The sequence below is a fragment of the Aegilops tauschii genome, chromosome 1 (assembly GCF_002575655.3).
Source record: "Aegilops tauschii subsp. strangulata cultivar AL8/78 chromosome 1, Aet v6.0, whole genome shotgun sequence".
NCBI classification, from domain to species: Eukaryota; Viridiplantae; Streptophyta; class Magnoliopsida; order Poales; family Poaceae; genus Aegilops; species Aegilops tauschii.
Window position 1 is genome coordinate 73,452,945 of NC_053035.3, and position 18,759 is coordinate 73,471,703.

An 18,759-nucleotide genomic window follows, 5' to 3' on the forward strand; every position below is an offset into this window, starting at 1 on the left:
AAGCATTTAAGAAACAAATCTATAAAAAAAAGAAAACTCCCTGAATGCAATAAGAGGCATAGATGCAGTGTGTCTTGTCAACAACAAAGGTGGGAAATGACCTTTGCAACGGTGACCCTTAACTAGTGATTTCGCCACGGCCAGCGAGACCTATCGTATGCTTGCCTAAAGATGCACTAGTGGGCCGGCCCAGTAGCAAAAGGAGCATAGCTTCTCATTTGTTTTTTCAATTTGTTATTCTTTCTTCCATAGTTTTTATTATTTCATTTGTTTATATTATCGAAAAAAAAGTAGAAATAAGTACATTTCGAAAGTTAAATTTAACTATTTTAAAATTGTGAATTTCAAAATGTTAATCCCATTGTAAAAAAATGTAAGATTAATTTAGAAAAGTGTTTCTAGCATTATAAAAAATGTGCATTTCATTTTAGAAATGGAAATCATATTTATAAATGTTTCAGATATATAAGAAAAATGTACGATGTGAACAAAAATAAGTAGACATCAAAGCATATATTTCCATAAATGTTAATCATGTATATTAAAATATCAAACCAGTACTAAAACATGTTTCAGATGTATACCAAAAATGTACAATGTATATCAAAACAATAGACATGAATGCATATATTTCAAAAAATAATCAGGTATTTGCAAATTGTTATATGCGTATGAAAAAATATAGGTTTATGCCAAAATTGTGCAATGCGTACATATGTTTAAAAAACTTATAATTTAGACTAAATATGTTAAACATAGATTAAAAATATTTTTGATGTTTACCAAAAATGTACAATGTGCATGAAAGCAATAGGAATCAAAACATATATTTGGAAAAAATGTTAATCTAGTATTTAAAAATGTTAAACAAGTATTAAAAAGGTTTTAGATATATACAAAAAAGGCATCAAAACATATATTTGGAAAAATGTTAATCTAGTATTTAAAAATGTTAAACAAGTATTAAAAATGTTTTAGATATATACAAAAATGTACAATGTGTATGGGAAAAGGTAGATTAAAAAATATAAGTTTTAAAAAATGTTAAGCATGTAGTTTGAAAATGTTAAATATGTATATAAAATATGTTTCTGATGTATACAAAAATGTTTAATGTGTATTGAAAAAAGGTTGCCTGTGTTGCACAAAAAAGGTACCGCTGAAAATTGACAAAGACACAAAGAAAAACCACAAAACCCAACAAAAACCAGAAAAGGAAAAGAGAGAAAACCAAAATGAGAATTGAAGAAACCAATGCAAAAGAATGAAAATAGTGAACCCTGAAGGAGGAAGCAAGGAAACCCGAGAAAAGGAATAAAGAAAAACAAAGAAAGGAGGGAAGAAAGAAATGGCAATAGAAATAGAGTGAAACCGATAAAGAAACATGGAAGACCGGCGAAAAAAGGAAAGAAAGAAAGAATCCACTAAAAACATGAAAGCAACAAAGAAAATAGGCGGAAAACAAAGGAAAACACAAAACCATTCAAAAACCGGTGAAGAAATAAAAGAAACCACAAAATATTGAAAACAAAAATGGTCCAAACCAGTACATCGACCGACATAGCGAACGGTCTAAGCTAATGGGCTGGCCCTATCGCACATTACATAAAAAAAATCAGAACTATTGAACATATATTTATTATATAATAAATATAAATCCAATTCAAATATGGATTAACTCAAAGGCCCAAAATAGTTATTTCTGAGATTCTAAAAATATTGGTTTGAATTTTATCTCTTGCCGCTTTTTCCAGAGATTAGCAGGAACATTTTCTTGGGCTTGTTTGAACAGATTTTTAATGTTGATTTCCCCTATAATCATAACCAACACCCTGATCACCAAATGGGCCGGCCCATTGTGGCTGCAGGTACTATGTTTTTTTCAACTATTTGTCTTCTGATTTCATTTTATGTTTTTTAGTTTTTTAATCTATCTATTTCATTTTTCCTTTGATCTAGAATTTTATTTTCTTATTTTCCTTTTTCTCTAATGCACGGACATTTTTAAAATCTCCTAGCACACATGCCCGTGCGTTGCGATGGAAGAAAAAATATCATGCGACCCTAGCTCAACAAGTATGGTTCAAGATCCTTCTTCCAACATGTCCACGTCCTTTATTTTAACATAGTGCCATATAACATCAGCGACCAAAGAGACGTGCACCTTATAGAATGCATGTCATGTAGGCAAACAACCCAAACGGACACATTACTTATACTTGGGACAGTAAATTTGCGTGCTTTGGTCGTCACTGATTCCATACATATAACTCAAAAAAGGAATAATGCCACTGTTTGACTTTTAGTAGGAAAGGTGAACAAGGAAGCATTCTAGTCAGGTAACCGGTGGTCTGACTGAACAGTTTTACGAAGTGGGGAATTGAGGAACCGATCCTTTGGTTCAGAACCATCTCTTACTATTTTAGTCAAGGCACATAGGGAACTAAAATGCAGCTATTATTAAATTCCCCACCAGCTACAATGGCAACTACAGTTGGCCGTCTATATGAACCAGTTATAATCACTAAAATATCATGGATCCACAACAAACCAAGAAAGAGATACCTCCAAATGGAGGAGGCAATCTCAACAAGACAGTTCGAAGGAAATAACACATCAATACTACTAAGAAAACGAAGATTGGTAACTGCAGTGCATGTATTGCAGTAGTACATTGAGCACCTGAGACAGTAGCCGAATCCGAAGGAGAAGTAGCCACGCACCCATCAACGACCCTGGCACCAAACTCTAACCTGGCAGTACTATAAAACACATTGACACTCAATTCACAGCACATAAATAATTAATACATAGTCACAAGTCAAAGATATATTTCAGTGTTACCAAAGCCATTTTCAGAAGCAAATACCAGCACTTTAAGTATACTGGAACAAAAATAAACCAAAACTTAAAAAACTACTAACTAATGTGGTCGAAAAACACCAGATACTGATCAATGATATGTACCCACCTTATTTTACTAAATCTTCCACTACCAAATGTGATGTTAAATATCAATTGATAATTACTAATTTGTATCTGCAAAGTATCATGATAAAAATGAAATACCAAATCAATTAGAGAACACAATTATGCAAAATACTGATAAGAAATCTCTAAATATTTGTGATCAGTGTATTTTTAAAATAAAGCAAATGCACCCATCTTATCTTTCTTATGTAGGTCATGCCAGTTTTAAGCGAACTCTTTGACATTTTCCATATAAAAAATGTAAGTGCAACCTTTATATATGACTGGCCAATGTAAAAAGAGGTCAATAATCAAGAAGTAATGAAACATCGGTCATTTCAATTCACAACCATATGGCATGGCACTAATAGAAATGGAGATAGGTAACTGTTTCAATGCCACCATACCTTCAGATTTCTGAGTTATAGGGAACATCCTACATGGATAAATATAGCCTCATAAAAAGAACATCCAGTCTTTACTTAGGGTAGATTAATCCCCATTTGTATTGTTAATTGCCTGTATTCTTCCTTTGTCTTCCTCTTGTGCTCATTCACAGATAAGCGCATTGATCATGTAGAATTTGTAATGATGTGCAACCTGCCAGCATGCAACAATTACATCAGCATTAGAAAGTCAGGGGCATTGGCAAACAACAAATAGGTTAGGGAGAAAAAGGTTGACACGCAAATTTTCAGTGCAAAAAGAAACTGATCCAACCATGACTTCTACTGGTAATGCTAATATAAAATCTGATATAGCAGAAAGTAGTTTTAGCCTGGAAAGACAAGATAGATCATAGTAGAAATATTTAAAAGCGGCAAATCCACCTATTATAATGCTCAAACCTAAGCTAAAGAGGACTAAAAGCTGGCTCCTATTATAATGCTCAACCTAACCTGAATAAACTATAACTCACTCACTAAATTGCACACATATACAACAATCATACAATGCATGCACCACAGGCAGAGCTCAGATTATATAAACGACTGCATCATCCTGACAGCACACTACTCTAGCTACACTCCAATGAATATTTTTTTACAAATCATATCTGCAATGACATTGGCTTGTTTGATATCCCCAACAGCACCACACGTGCAAGCAGTACCAACAAACACATCAATAGGTTACTTCTAGGACATAGCTAAAGGTACAAAAAACAGAGAAGGAACAAAAATCACATTTGTATTCCAAAAAAAACAAGCAAGGAAGAAAAGGAGGCCACAAAAATACAAGCAGGGAATAATACTCTTGGACTCTATCTAGTCTTCCAACAATAAGAGTACAAGAAACAGGCACACCCATTGACCAACCTGCACACCAACAGGAACAACAAGCAGACATAGACTGAGTACAACAACAGCTTCAGACAGGCAAGCTAGGCAAACCACATGGCCACAAAAACATATGCCTAGGTCTAGAAAGCAGAGAAGAAGAGGAGAAAGGGGTCGACCTGCAAAGCGCTGGACGAAGACCCAACAGACTGGCACAGATCGAACGACGAACCGACAAGAACAGCGAGCATGTGCGAACAATGGACGAACCTGCAAGAAAACAAAACTCAACTGCAGGTAACCATAATTTAGACGGACAAAACAAACAAGTACCTGCAGAAGAACACATATATCCGGCAAGATCCCATCATCGGCGGCTGGACGCGCAACTGCAACTGGGGAGGCAAATAGCAATAACGGAAGTTACTTCGAGTTTGTTCCTTCAGATTAGTGTTAAAGTATGTCAAGATTTAACTGACGCGAAGTAAAATTGTCAATGAAGATAAAAGTGGCTGAATGAATGAAAGTAGCTAGGTTTTGCAAGCATAAAGTTCCTTGCCAGGAAATTAAACCCACAATACTTGGACATTTGTTGGCACTTATCGAATATTAACAGAAGTTCCTCACAGAGATACTACAATAGTAATCCTAGAACAGTTTCTGCCAAATAAATTCTAAACCTCAGCTAGCAACATGTTTGTGAAGCGCAACTGAAAGCTTGTTTAGAAAAATAAATCCCTAGAAGAATCAACTCGTAGGTGTGCAATTCAAATTTACTACACGTCCCCTTTATAATCCAAGCACAGAAAAAATCAAAGCATGGTAATAAATGAAAGGAAGTACTATCTCACAGACTGCATTTTTACAAACCTATAATAACAAGGCATGCAAAATACTAATGAAACAGTCAATTTGGGTGGTGGCTACAAAACATAAAATAAGCTTCTTCATTTCTAGAGGAAAATATATAAATCAACAATCAGATAGAGCAAGGCTGGCCTTTTCAAAGTTGCACTCTAGCCACATAATACTAATACAGTCTAGGGGCATTTTGTTTTTGACAATCTACTAATCTTTAGGATAAGAATGACATTCTTTGCCCCATGAGCATCAGCGACAACAAAGCGGCGTTGCATGATGAAGCGGATGCCGGCACAGGAAGAAGCTCATGTAGGATCTACAAGCCTACAAGGACTCAGACGAAGCGAGGCATTGGCCTTCCGCTCCTCCAAGTTCTTCCAGCATGAGGTAAGCTGCTGCCTGGTTCTAAGCATGGTGATTTCTCTATAATGCAGTTAAATCGGACAATCTCAGAGGACGCATTTTCCACGACAGTAAATAGGATCTGAAGATTGGCCTCACTAGAAAAGTGAGTATAATGAGATTCATTGTCATCATAAATTTGTAGATAAAACAGGATGCTACCGATAATATTAAGCAAGCAAAATCATGTGGAAATTGAAATATGATTGCATACCAGTATTCTACATCAATAATCATTAGTCTGCAAAGAGAAAGCATTGCAGAAGCATGTAACTCCGGGAACTACACCCAAAAAATAATATTCCATCATGCCAAAACCACAGAGAGTAATGGAATCCGATGTTTCAAAGATGTAGGAAGGGCAATACAATAAAAACCTTTTGCAGCAAAGTCAGGTTCCTGCAGAGTTTTGATAGAAATGGTCCACAATGTCCAATAAGGTTCTTTTCACAAGTATATGAAACAATCTCCCTTTCAGCTTTTTTAGCAAAGAAGTCTATTGCAATATCCATAGTAGCACCAAGTCCCAGTTCAGCATTTGTGGCTTGTGCCTGCCAGCATCACATGAAGAATAACAAGTTCAACTTACATGAAACAATGACAAATCAGAGTCAAAAAGTTTAAATGGATGTAACAGGCAAGAATTACCTCTGAATTCTTGGAGCCATCTACCTGACCATCCTCATTAAAAATCTAAATATCCCCTTCCTTGGAACCTAGCTAGACTAAAAGCAACAAAACCAACAACACTCTCCACCAAGGGAGAAGCAGCAATTGCATGTCCTACCAGGATCAGACAAAGAGGAAAAGACATAAATCCACACCCCACCAAAAACAACCGGTAGCACATTTGGCCTTTACCAGAGGCAAGACAAATAACAAATGGCCCTTGCTGGCCAAACACATAGTCAATCCTAAAAAAAGCACTTGGCCATGCTGCCGTATACCTAGCACTCTAGTAGAAGAGGAGCGAAAAGGAGAAGATTGGTCCTCTGTACAATCTGCAGGTATAACAAAGGGAAAATTAGAGATGAGCAGCACCCAATCACCAAGAACGGGGAGAGGGCGGGGGCGCGGTGGCGGTGGTGGTGGACGACGGCGACAACACCGGCCGGCTCCGAGGAATCGCCCCCCAAGGGGCTCCCCACTGGCCACGGGAGAGAAGGTGAGGGCCGGCGGGGATGGGGAGAGGGTGGGGGCGCGGTGGCGGTGGTGGTGGTGGTGGATGACGGCGACGACGCCGGGGAAGTGGGCGGCGGGGGTCCGGCGGGCAGGGCGAAGGAGACGGCGGCGACGTTAGGGTTTGGGTGGAGGCGGCGTAGAGGAGGAGGAGGGCACGAGTGCGGGGTGGGGAACGACGGCTAAGTTTCCCCAGCGATGTGAGCGGGGCGGCGGCGAGGTCTGAGGGAGGGAGAGGGCGGGGCGAGCGGGGGGTGGGACACAGGAGGACGAGGGAGATCCAGAGAGAAGGAGACGAGGGGGACGAATGAGAGCACGAAAGGATGGGCCGCCGCCCTCCCCCACCCCATAGCTGCACGAGCCAACCGCCGCACGCCACGCACGACCCTGGAAGCGAAAAGACCAAAATACCCACTACAAGAAATATGTCAACTAGTGACCTTCTGTCAGTGACCCTGGAAGAATTGGTCATAGATCTATGACCATTTGAGACCAATTGGTCAAAAGCTGTTCGGGGGGCTCCAAACCCTAAACCATTGCGACCATTTTGGTCAGAAAGGTCGTAATTTCCTTACACGAAATGGTCATAAAGCAAACAACGCTAGTCCGCTGCCTTATTTCTAGTTGTTAACGACCAATATAGATGGTCATAGCCTTGTAAATTGTGGTGGGTTGCGATGACTAGGCGCCATCTCATCAGTTTTGCCTATGTGTCATGTCCATGTGTCAATTTTGCCATAGGTTGTGAAGCAACCTATATTTCTGTTATTCCAAAAATTCCCAAAAAATTCTCATAAATTGTTTGGATCATATCTTCATCAAATATGTCAAAAACCTTCCTTTCCTAGTTCAAAAATAATTCAACAATATTCATTTTCCTATTCTGTTCAGAGCAGCACTTTGTGAAGGAAGTACCACTTTGGCATGTCCAAATAGTATCCATTTTCTACAGTGCTTTCCTATGCCCAAATAACCATCCTCCACCAAATGCCAGCTCAATCCATTCATTATTTTGAGCCCAGCTTCAACATTCGCATTTATGTCCAGTGTGGTACTTTGCCAAGCAAGTACCACCTAGGCTCCTCCTTTTGAGCTGAAAATTTCTGAAGACGGTCTTCTTAGTAATTGATCATCCTCAGCCAAAACTCACGCCCATTAGCCATGTACATTTCCCGTACCGCTAATCAAACACTTGGCTGCTAATTCATGTTTGAGCATCGATCGGTCTCCTCGTCAGAATCTTATGTTGTAATTCTCTTCCTAGCACCTACCTAGGGAGTGCCCAACCCACTAGACATGCCTAGGCCACCCAGAACACATGGCAATGCCATGGTCACGCGGTGACCATACGGCGGGCATGCGAGTTTACGCGCTCTAGAGTTGGGGCCCTCGGTCACCGCCCAAACCTCGACGTATCGCCACCAAACCATGTATTTATGATTAAATAGGTACTTATGTAACTAGAAATGATTTTTGGAAAAAATAAATAGCAAACTATGAGGCAGCTGCAGTTCAAATTTGACCCGCTTCCTTCTGAATCGGCGGAAATTTGTCTTTTTCACCAGAGGTGGATCAAAACTCTTGACACCCAACCATTTTGTGAATTGTGCATTAAATATTTCCTAGTATTTTAGAAAAATGATTTGGTCCAATTTTGCAACAATTATTTGAGAGGTCCTTCACAAAAAAACCTCCTTTTGGGCACTCGAAAAATGGAAAATGTTTTTTTCGTCCAAAGAAAATGAAAACTTCCTTAGGCAACATTGTTTGCCATTCCAATATGCACCCTTGTGCACAATATGAGATCATTTGAACAAACTATGCCATGAATGTGGCCATAAGATTGATCATTTGGCTTGAAAGCCATTGATCTCCACACGTGATAGCTCGTTTCTGAGTACACTTTTTTAAAATAGTTGCCGTATTACAAGTTTGTTATTTTTTCTGGGAACTTGGCCACATATAATGACACAATGCGAAGGTTTACCAATTTTTTGATTTTTTTGAATTTTTTATGCCCGTTTCAAAATGCGGTCAAAACGGCGGGAATGACCGTTCCTAGCTAGTGGTTGAATCTTGGAATTTTTTTGGTGTTTCTCTGATTAAAATAGATACTTATGTACCTAGAAATGATTTTTGGAAAAAATAAATAGAAAACTATGAGGCTGCTGCAGTTCAAATTTGACCCGCTTCCTCCTGAATCGGTGGAAATTTGTCTTTTTCACCAGGGATGGATCAAAGCTTTTGACACCCAACCATTTTGTCAATTTTGCATTAAATATGGCCTATTATTTTAGAAAATTTATTTGGTCCAATTGTGCAACAAATATATGGTAGGTCCTTCACCAAAAAACCTCCTTTTGGGCACTCGAAAAATGGAAAATGAATTTTCCATGCAAAGAAAATGAAAACTTCCTTAGGCAACATTGTTCGCCATTCCAATATGCACCCTTGTGCACAATATGAGATCATTTGAACAAACTATGCCATGAATGTGGCCATAAGATTGATCATTTGGCTTGAAAACCATGAATCTTCACGCATGATAGCTCATTTCTGAGAACACTTTTTTAAAATAAATGCCGTATTACAAGTTTATTATTTTTCCTGGAAACTTGGTCACATATGATGACACAATGCGAAGGTTTTCCAATTTTTTAATTTTTTATGCCCATTTCAAAATGCGGTCAAAACGGCGGGCTTGACCGTTCCTAGCTAGTGGTTGAATTTTGGAAATTTTTTGATGTTTCTCTGATTAAATAGATACTTATGTACCTAGAAATGATTTTTGGAAAAAATAAATAGCAAACTATGAGGCAGCTACAATTCAAATTTGACCCTCTTCCTACTATATCGACGGAAATTTGTCTTTTTCACCAGAGATGGATCAAAGCTTTTGACACCCAACCATTTTGTCAATTGTGCATTAAATATGGCCTAGTATTTTAGAAAATTTATTTGGTCCAATTGTGCAACAAATATATGGTAGGTCCTTCACAAAAAACCTCCTTTTGGGCACTCGAAAAATGGAAAATGGTTTTTTCGTCCAAAGAAAATGAAAACTTCCTTAGGCAACATTGTTTGCCATTCCAATATGCACCCTTGTGCACAATATGAGATCATTTGAACAAACTATGCCATGAATGTGGCCATAAGATTGATCATTTGGCTTGAAAGCCATGAATCTTCACGCATGATAGCTCATTTCTAAGAACACTTTTTAAAATAAATGCCGTATTACAATTTTATTATTTTTCGTGGAAACTTGGTCACCTATGATGACACAATGCGAAGGTTTTCAATTTTTTGATTTTTTGAATTTTTTATGCCCGTTTCAAAATGCGGTCAAAACAGCGTGCTTGACCGTTCCTAGCTAGTGGTTGAATCTTGGAAATTTTTTGATGTTTCTCTGATTAAATAGATACTTATGTACCTAGAAATGATTTTTGGAAAAAATAAATAGCAAACTATGAGGCAGCTGCAGTTCAAATTTGACCCGCTTCCTACTGAATCGGCGGAAATTTGTCTTTTTCACCAGAGATGGATCAAAGCTTTTGACACCCAACCATTTTGTCAATTGTGCATTAAATATGGCTTAGTATTTTATAAAATTGATTTGGTCCAATTATGCAACAAATATATGGTAGGTCCTTCACAAAAAAACTCATTCGGGCACTCGGAAAATGGAAAATGAATTTTCCATGCAAAGAAAATGAAAACACCCTTAGGCAACATTGTTTGGAATTCCAAGATGCACCCTTGTGCACAATATGAGATTATTTGAACAAACTATGCCATGAATGTGGCCATAAGATTGATCATTTGGCTTGAAGCCATTGATCTCCACACATGATAGCTCGTTTCTGAGAACACTTTTTAAAAATAATTATCGTATTACAAGTTTATTATTTTTCCTGGTAACATGGTCACATATAATGACACAATGCGAAGGTTTCCTAATGTTTTGATTTTTTTGAATTTTTCATGCCCGTTTCAAAATGCGGTCAAAACGGCGGGCATGACCGTTCTTAACTAGTGGTTGAATCTTGGAAAACTTTTGGTGTTTCTCTGATTAAATAGATACTTATGTACCTAGAAATGATTTTTTGAAAAAATAAAGAGCAAATTATAAGGCAGTTGTAGTTCAAATTTGACCCGCTTCCAACTGGATCAGCGGAAATTTGTCTTCTTCACCAGAGGTGGATAAAATCTTTTGACACCCAACTATTTGGTCATTTGTGCATTAAATATGGCCTAATAGTTTAAAAAATTGATTTCATCCAATTTTGCAATAAATATATTGTAGGTCCTACACAAAAAACTCATTTTGGGTACTCAAAAAAGGGAAAATGTTTTCTTTTGCAAAAAACTCATTTTCGATGACACCTTTTAAAGATATTTATCTTATTCCATGTTGTTATTTTTTCTGAAAACTTCTTGTTCACATTTTGGTGACACAATGAGAAGGTTTTCCATTTTTTTAGAATTTCTCAGATCATAAAGTAGCTTAAATGATTTTAACACATTATATTAAGTCAACTACGACCAATTTAGATGGTCATAACATCGTACTGCATTCTGATTGGTCCGTGGACATATCACGCGGATCGTGCATCAAACACCGTCGGATGCTTGGGGATCCAACGGCTGTCCTCGACCCATCCACACCAACCCCGAAACCCTAGATGGTCATTTTGCATCCACCCTCCGCCTCCTTTCTTTCTAGTTTCCACATCCATCCATCGATCCCATTCCATATCCCCCGTCTCCTCGCTGTCTTGCCCGATGGAGAGAGCTCACCTCCTCCCTTCCAGATCCATCGCCGCCGCCGCCACCTCCCTCCGGTGGAGCTCGCCGTCGTTCATGGCTTCACCACCCAACCGAACCAACCAGCCCACCACACACCCTCACCTCATTACCGACGCGCCGCCGCCGTCCCCCACGAATGCTGTCGTCCCCACGATCTGGATCCCCACGAACCAGCCGCTAGCGACCGCATCCACTTCGCCGCCGGCGCCACCTCCACTCCCCTCCCCTCCCCTCCCCTTCCTGGCTGGAGATCCCCTCCTCTCCAATCCCACTCGCGCTCCACAGCCGAACCCTACACGCGTGTGCTAGGGGCCGCCCCGAACTGTGAGATGTGGCGCAGCCGCGTGTCGCGGGGCCTTCGGGAGGCAAAGCCCGCCGTCGCCGCCGCATCCAGGCGCTTCTCCACCACCTCACTATCCCCTCTTCCTCCTCCTGTGCCCCCAAATCCAGCCCCGTCGCCAAGCACATCTGCCTCGCCGCCGGCGACTCCGCCCTCTACCCCGCTGCCGGCTCCCCCACCATCTGCTCCTCCCTCCCCTCCCCTCCCCTCCAGACCGACTCGATCAAGGCTGGTCGCGTCCTCCAGATCCGTCGGCAGAGGAGGAGGAGGCGCCTCCTCCCACCGCCACAACGCCCTCCAACCTTCTCTCCTTCCTCGCGGGCGCCCGGAACCCTAGCCACGGCACTCGAGGAGTGCTGGTGGTGCACCGAGCGCTGCCTCGACTGGGGCGTCGGCGGCGGCCCCGACCTCATCGTCGATGATGCCACGCTGCTCATCCACCATGGCGTCAAGGCCGACGAGGAGTCCGGCAAGGTCGCCGACCCGGAGTCCACCGACAACCCCGTCATGCTCGCCATCGTCCGCACAAGTACCGCAAGATGGAGGAGAGGCTCGTCAGCGTCTCTGAGGAGACCACCACCGGCGTCAAGCAGGTGCAGGAGTCCGGCACTCTCCTGTTCCACGCCATCAACGTCACCAAGAGCAAGGTATACTTCCGTTCTTCCCATTTTTTAGAGTTTCAGATCCGATGCTCTGTTTCAGCATAGCATAGCAGTATTGATTCACATGGTTCAAATTACGTTAAAAGCACTGCAACTCTGGTTCAGATTTTGAATAACTTTTTTGTTTATCACGTTGCCTGCTTAGCTTCCATGGAGCTTCAGTTAGATTTGCTGAAGCTGCCACGAGATTTATTTATGTGAATAAATTTGCAAAACAGAAAATAACAATTGTGTGTTGTGCATGGTCTTATTGCTTGGTTACTTTGGGGGTATAAGTTACTGTATTCTGAGTGAATGTTATGGTGCTGTACATATGATGCACTTTAAGGGTACACTCAATGTTTATTACCAATGAGTTAGTTGTTACACATGACAGGACAAATAAATCCAGAGGAGCATCTATCTTTCCTTTGTGGGGCTTTTATTTTGCTACAAAGGTCATTTTACTTCCAAGACCAGCACATGGGTCAATTGTGATGGATTATGAAGTATCCATTGGCCCACTAGAAGTTATATTCGTACTATGAAATACTCTGCATTGCACAGATTTGTAGGTGGTGTAGCCGTAGTAGCATGCTTAGAAGAAATGTTAGCTCGACCTTGAACTATAAGTTGCATCAGTCTATATGCTACTTGCATGGAGGCATCAGCTTTTACATTCAGAATTTCTCACACAAGCAAGTGTGTTACGGAATTGGAATCAATTGGAAACAACACTTGCATGCCTAGTAGTTAAACCTCGATATGATCATTTGACACAACTTTGATCAATTAAAATCTAAATTTGGTTGAAGACTTGAATTGTGCACAATTATATTTGTACCACTTTGAGGTTGTTATTCTCTGTTTTGGAAATATATTCATTCTGGGGATGCCATGTTTTTTTCTTGCTGATGTTATTCTCTATTTTGGAAATATATTCAGTTTGGGAATGCCATGTTACACTGACACAACTTATTAGTTTGGTGTACTGCATCTTTAGTTTCAACTGAAATTTTTATCATGCTACTGTGGCATCTACTGAAAATTTCGAACAAATGAAAGGAGTACTGTAGTTACAAATGGAGCATACAAATTCTGTACATCTACTGTACTCATTTTTAGTTATCTGTAGTTACAAAGCATCAATTGTAAGACTGTAACTAAACATATCTTCTTATCCTCTTTGATTTTACTCATACACATGCTTATGATCCTGTTAACAACATAGCGTTTGTAATATGATCCTGTTTGTAATATGATTACAATAGCAGAGTTGACAACAGAGCGTTTGTAATGCGGCCTCATTGTTGTTCTCTTTTTCATATGCAGGGCAAAGGGCTCTGTCAAGCAGGTCTCCTGGTAAGCGTCTTGTTTTCGCTCCGTCCCCCATCCGCCTGTCTGTTCGTTCAAACTGGTGGTGCCGCGAGATGGTTTTGCTTGTGGATTCTTGTTTTGGTAGTAGTTTGCTTTGCTATGAGTAAAATGCTGGTACTTTGCTTGCGATGTCTGGTTCTTGTTTTGGTAGTAGTTTGCTTTGCTTATCCAGTAGTATCAGTCAATTGGCCAGCCTGGAGCAGCTTGCTGTTGTACATGATGGTGTTAACTGTGAAAATGCCAAGTGTGAGAAAATTAGACCAGCTGTCCATTTCTTGCCTGGATGCATTCTTTAAATGAGATGATGTGCTAGAGACATGCCACTTACTATAAACAAGATGGTGTTTACTGTATTGTCTTTCATGCACATTTGGTGTATTATCTTCTGACCTACTGGTGTTGGTGTCATATCTACCGTACACATAGAAGGTGAACTATCTTCACTGAAATTCAAGAACTATCTTCACTGTTTCTCCCTGCTGCATTGCCTCACCCGTCCCCCTTCTATTTTGTGTGTACCCAGTGAGCAAATCTGTAGTAATTACTGAGTATACTATCTGCTTTCTTTTAGTGGATATTTTCTCCTCAGTTCTCTTTTGACATATAGTTTGTTCTCTTTGAATGTGCAGGTAGTATACTGTGCTGGTGATGTTTTTTCGTTGTTGGGATCATTTGAACCTGGATGTCATGTGTTATGTGATCTGAGCCATATGGCATATTGTAAAAAAAAATATGTATGATGTTTTTTCGTTGCTGGGATCATGTGAAGATGTACTTTTGAAATGCTGCTTTGACAACAAACTTGTATTCCTGTGTACATCCTGCTTTGACAGCAAAATTATGAAAATTTCTCAACAATATATATTGGTTAAATATCTGTTTTCCAATTTTCTATGCTTAAAGTTGTACTGCACCTAAAAAGGAAAAAGGCTACAGCCTAACTGATGATGTTGTTGTGGAATTGTTTATTTTATTTAAAATAGCGAAAATAATAATAATTCTGCCAAAAGTTATAAAAAACAAAATGAAAAGGCCAGCAAAAACAAAATGAAAAGGCCAACAAAAAAAGAAATTTACTAGAAAAAGAAAGGGCCCAGAAAGGAAAAAGGCCGTAAAATTTGGCTTGGCCCATTTAGTTGACCATGAAAAAAACACAAATAGGCTGAATTGTTGGGCTCGGCCCATGTAAAACACCGAATCGGACCGGGCTGAATTTTATCAGTGACCTTTTCAATTGGTCGCAATTTTGCCACATCAGATTGCCACGTCGGATCCGACGTGGCCTGGGCAGACAGCCAGTGACCAAAACAAAAGGTCATGGGTTCAACGACCTTCTGTGAGAAGGTCGTTAATTTCAGTTTACGACTGCCAGCTTTTGACCTTTTGTTTTTGGTCACAAAAAGGTCGCAAATGAAAAACTATGACCTTTCAGCGGCCAATAGTGAGGGTCACAAGTTGACATATTTCTTGTAGTGACCCTCGGCGGGGGCAGGATATAACGTGCGGTGGCATGAGATATTTTACCGCCGGTGCACGCGACGGGACGAACGCGTCGGAGCCACAGCCACGGTCGCTGACAGTGCGGCCCACCCGCGACGGGACCCACACGTCAGCGAGGCCCGATCGAATAAATGGAGTAAACATGTAGCGCGTAGAGGCATTAGAAGCAGTTACTATTCATTCCAACAGTGATCATCTCAGATCCAATGGCCCAGCTTCCTCCAGATCTTGATCCGACGCTCAGAATCGCATCAAACAAACCGATCCGACGGCCGAGAGTCGCTGATCTCTAAGGAGCCATGTAGGAATTTTCATCTCTTATTTCTGGATATCAGAATGTTTGCCTTGGTGTCGTGGCTAGCGCATGATACAAACTATCAGTTTTTCTCTGGTTCGAGTCCAACTTTCACATTTACTTTTTAACCACATCAAACAATCATTTTTTAAGGGGTTCAAACAATCAGTATTTTTTAGAAACTTGAAACAATCAGTTGGTCTCAGGTTCGTTGCTTGAGGCCCATGTCCTCAATTTTCCCATGCGAATGAGTAGCTGCGCCGCTGGAGGCCTGGTCGGTGCTACGAGACGCGTGAACAACGACTAATATAAATAGATGCATGGTTTCTTAAAAAGACTAATAAATGTATGGAGAACTATGAAATCGCCCTTCCTTGATGAACTATATGAAATCTTCTTTCCTTTATTATTAGGTATAGATATAAAATGTTTCTAATCACATGACAACATCCTTTTCCTAAATAAGTGAACATTTGCTAGTCTTTATTTCTATAACTCACACCGTATATTAAATACGAGACGTCAAGTATTTTAGAAAAAATAATAGTTTTGTGTGGCTAGCCTTTTTTAGAACGGCTAGGACTTTATGTATCGCCTCTGCTACAACGGTATGACTGGCATGTCACTAACAACCTAACCGTACCGCACCACCCAGGCGCACCTTTGGGATTTCATTTTTTTTCCTTTTGTACACGTTTTCAGGTTTTCTTTGATTTTTTTTTCAGCTTTCCGTTTTCACTAGTTTTCCTTAGGTTTTGGCCTTAAAAAAATTTATTTGTTTAAAAAAAAAATCGGAAAGCAGTGCTTCGTGTGAGAAGCACAATGGTAAAGGGAAAAGCACGCTCCTCCCCAGACAGAACGTTTGGGCATTATCAGGGTCCCAAGAAAAAAGATGGCATCTTGAGCTAACATGGAGCATCTCCGACGCCAAAATGTTTCTATGCCTCCGCTTCGTTGACCCACTAAGCGAGGAAACCATTGACCTAGCTCATTTTCCGAGGGCCAGAACAATTATTGTCACCAGATCAAGTCAAACCCCATCACCGCATGCAGATGCCTCGTCTAAAAAACCCATGCCAGTAGCCGCCGCCCTGGTCGCCGTGTTCTCTGTCCGGCCGCTACGCCTCTACCTCCCCGCACGTGCCACGTTCTCAGATTACCACCGCGTCGCATATGCATCCTCTACATATGCTCAGGCTTCCCACTGCTCAGATGCAGCCCTTCCCACGACGATGGCGCGCTTGTTTCTTCCTCCCGTCCTGCTGGCCTTGTCCCTGGCCGCCGCTACCCTCATCTTGAACGTCGGCGTCGCGGAAGCGTGTTCGTGGCAGTGGCCCTGGCCGCGCCACGTCTTCCGCGGCCGCTACGGCCGCCGCTACGGCATCTCGTCGATCGTGACGGAGGCGATGTTCTCGAGCATGTTCCTGCACAAGGACGACACCGCCTGCCCCGCCAAGGGATTCTACACCTACTCCTCCTTCGTCAGGGCGGCGGAGTGGTTCCCGGAGTTCGGCAGCGGCGCCCACCACGTCGACGCGGACACGCGCAAGCGCGAGGTCGCCGCCTTCCTGGCGCAGATCTCCCATGAGACCACCGGCGGGTGGGCGACGGCGCCCGACGGGCCCTACTCGTGGGGCCTCTGCTTCAAGGAAGAGATCAACGCGTCCAGCAACTACTGCGACGCCGACAACAAGGAGTGGCGCTGCGTCGACGGCAAGTCATACCACGGCCGCGGACCCATGCAACTCTCCTGGTGAGCATTCCACAAAGAATCTCACCATTCCTGGTTCCGGTGTTCGGCGACGAGCCGGCCAGTACATCTGCACGCCACATATCTCAAAGTCTATTTGTTTGTCAGGAACTACAACTACGGGCCGGCCGGGGAGGCGCTGTGCTTCGACGGGCTTCAGGAGCCGGAGCTCGTGGCGAGCGATCCGGTATTGGCGTTCAAGGCGGCGCTGTGGTTCTGGATGACGCCGCAGGAGCCCAAGCCGTCGTGCCACGACGTGATGCTGGGGCGGTACGTGCCCACCGAGGCCGACAAGCAGGCGAACCGGACGGCGGGGTTCGGGCTCACCACCAACATCATCAACGGCGGGCTCGAGTGCAACCGCCCTGACGATCCGAGGGTGGAGGATAGGATCGGGTACTACCGCCGGTACTGCGAGATCCTCGACGTCAAGGACCTCGGGGACAACTTGGACTGCGCTCAACAGATGCCCTACTCGTAACCGATACACTGATCAGTTTGGGCACTGCTAATCAAACTAGAGTGCTAGACACGCATGCCTCGGTCTATTTTACCAATGTTGAACTTCTTATGTTGCCTATGCAAATCTTATGGACGAAACCTTCTGGCCTCTAGCTAATTGTAGGAATGCTATGTATCGGGAAAACATTTTTACTCGAAATCTTTTCCCCGTCTATATGGCATGATTTTTTTTCCTCCGCATTTGCTATTCATAAGAGCATCTCCAATAGGCGCGCTAAACAAGTGCCGCGCCGCAAACTTAGCCAGTTTAGCGCGCGCGCAACCCGGCGGGTGGCTCCAGCGGGCGCGCAATAACCGCGCGCGCGGTATAAGGAGTTGGGCGCGCGGTCGGATTCGCTATCTCGCGCGGTGTATTTGGGGCGTCCGCTTCCGCGCGCGGCACACTCAAGCGCTCGCGCTGCACTCTCTCTTCTCCGCCTCCTATGCCCCGGCGTTGGCGAACTGCACCCCATGGACGCACGCGCCGGCACCCCGCTCACCCCATCCTATAGCCGCGACCCCTCCACTACCGCCGCCGCAAACCCTAGCCCGGGTGGCGTTGGCCTTGCCTCCGCCGGAGCTCCTCCGACCATCGGCCTCGCGCGCGGCCTCTTCATGCCGCCGCGGATGACCTCGGCGGCGGGTGGCGTCGCGCCGGCGCCGGCCCGAGCCGCCGCCCCCTCCTCAAAGCTCCCCAATGCGGCGCGGCCAAAGAAGGGCAAGACATCGGCGAAGAAAAACAAGGCGGCGGACGGCTCCGGCACCTCGAAGGCGAGGACGATAGAGTAAGTGGCATTTCATACATGTTCATCATACATGTTCATCATACTTGTTGTTGGTGCTAACTTGCTTTG

The 18,759-nt window shown here is 42.6% G+C and overlaps 1 protein-coding gene across 1 annotated transcript; it reads left to right on the top strand.

Moving 5' to 3' along the window:
- Positions 1-16,712: 16,712 nt before the first annotated feature.
- On the top strand, positions 16,713-18,080 carry LOC109739014 (chitinase 10). The gene is made up of 2 exons (XM_020298095.3): positions 16,713-17,407; positions 17,513-18,080. Exons 1-2 carry the CDS (start codon positions 16,728-16,730, stop codon positions 17,883-17,885), a joined length of 1,053 nt encoding a protein of 350 aa, XP_020153684.3. The 5' UTR covers positions 16,713-16,727; the 3' UTR covers positions 17,886-18,080.
- Positions 18,081-18,759: the final 679 nt, after the last annotated feature.

Excerpts from the sequence above, each read along its gene's own strand:
- LOC109739014 (XM_020298095.3), top strand. The coding sequence starts at position 16,728 with ATGCCAGTAGCCGCCGCCCTGGTCGCCGTGTTCTCTGTCCGGCCGCTA. Across the intron at positions 17,408-17,512 it reads GGACCCATGCAACTCTCCTG|GAACTACAACTACGGGCCGG; the intron begins GTGAGCATTCCA and ends TTTGTTTGTCAG.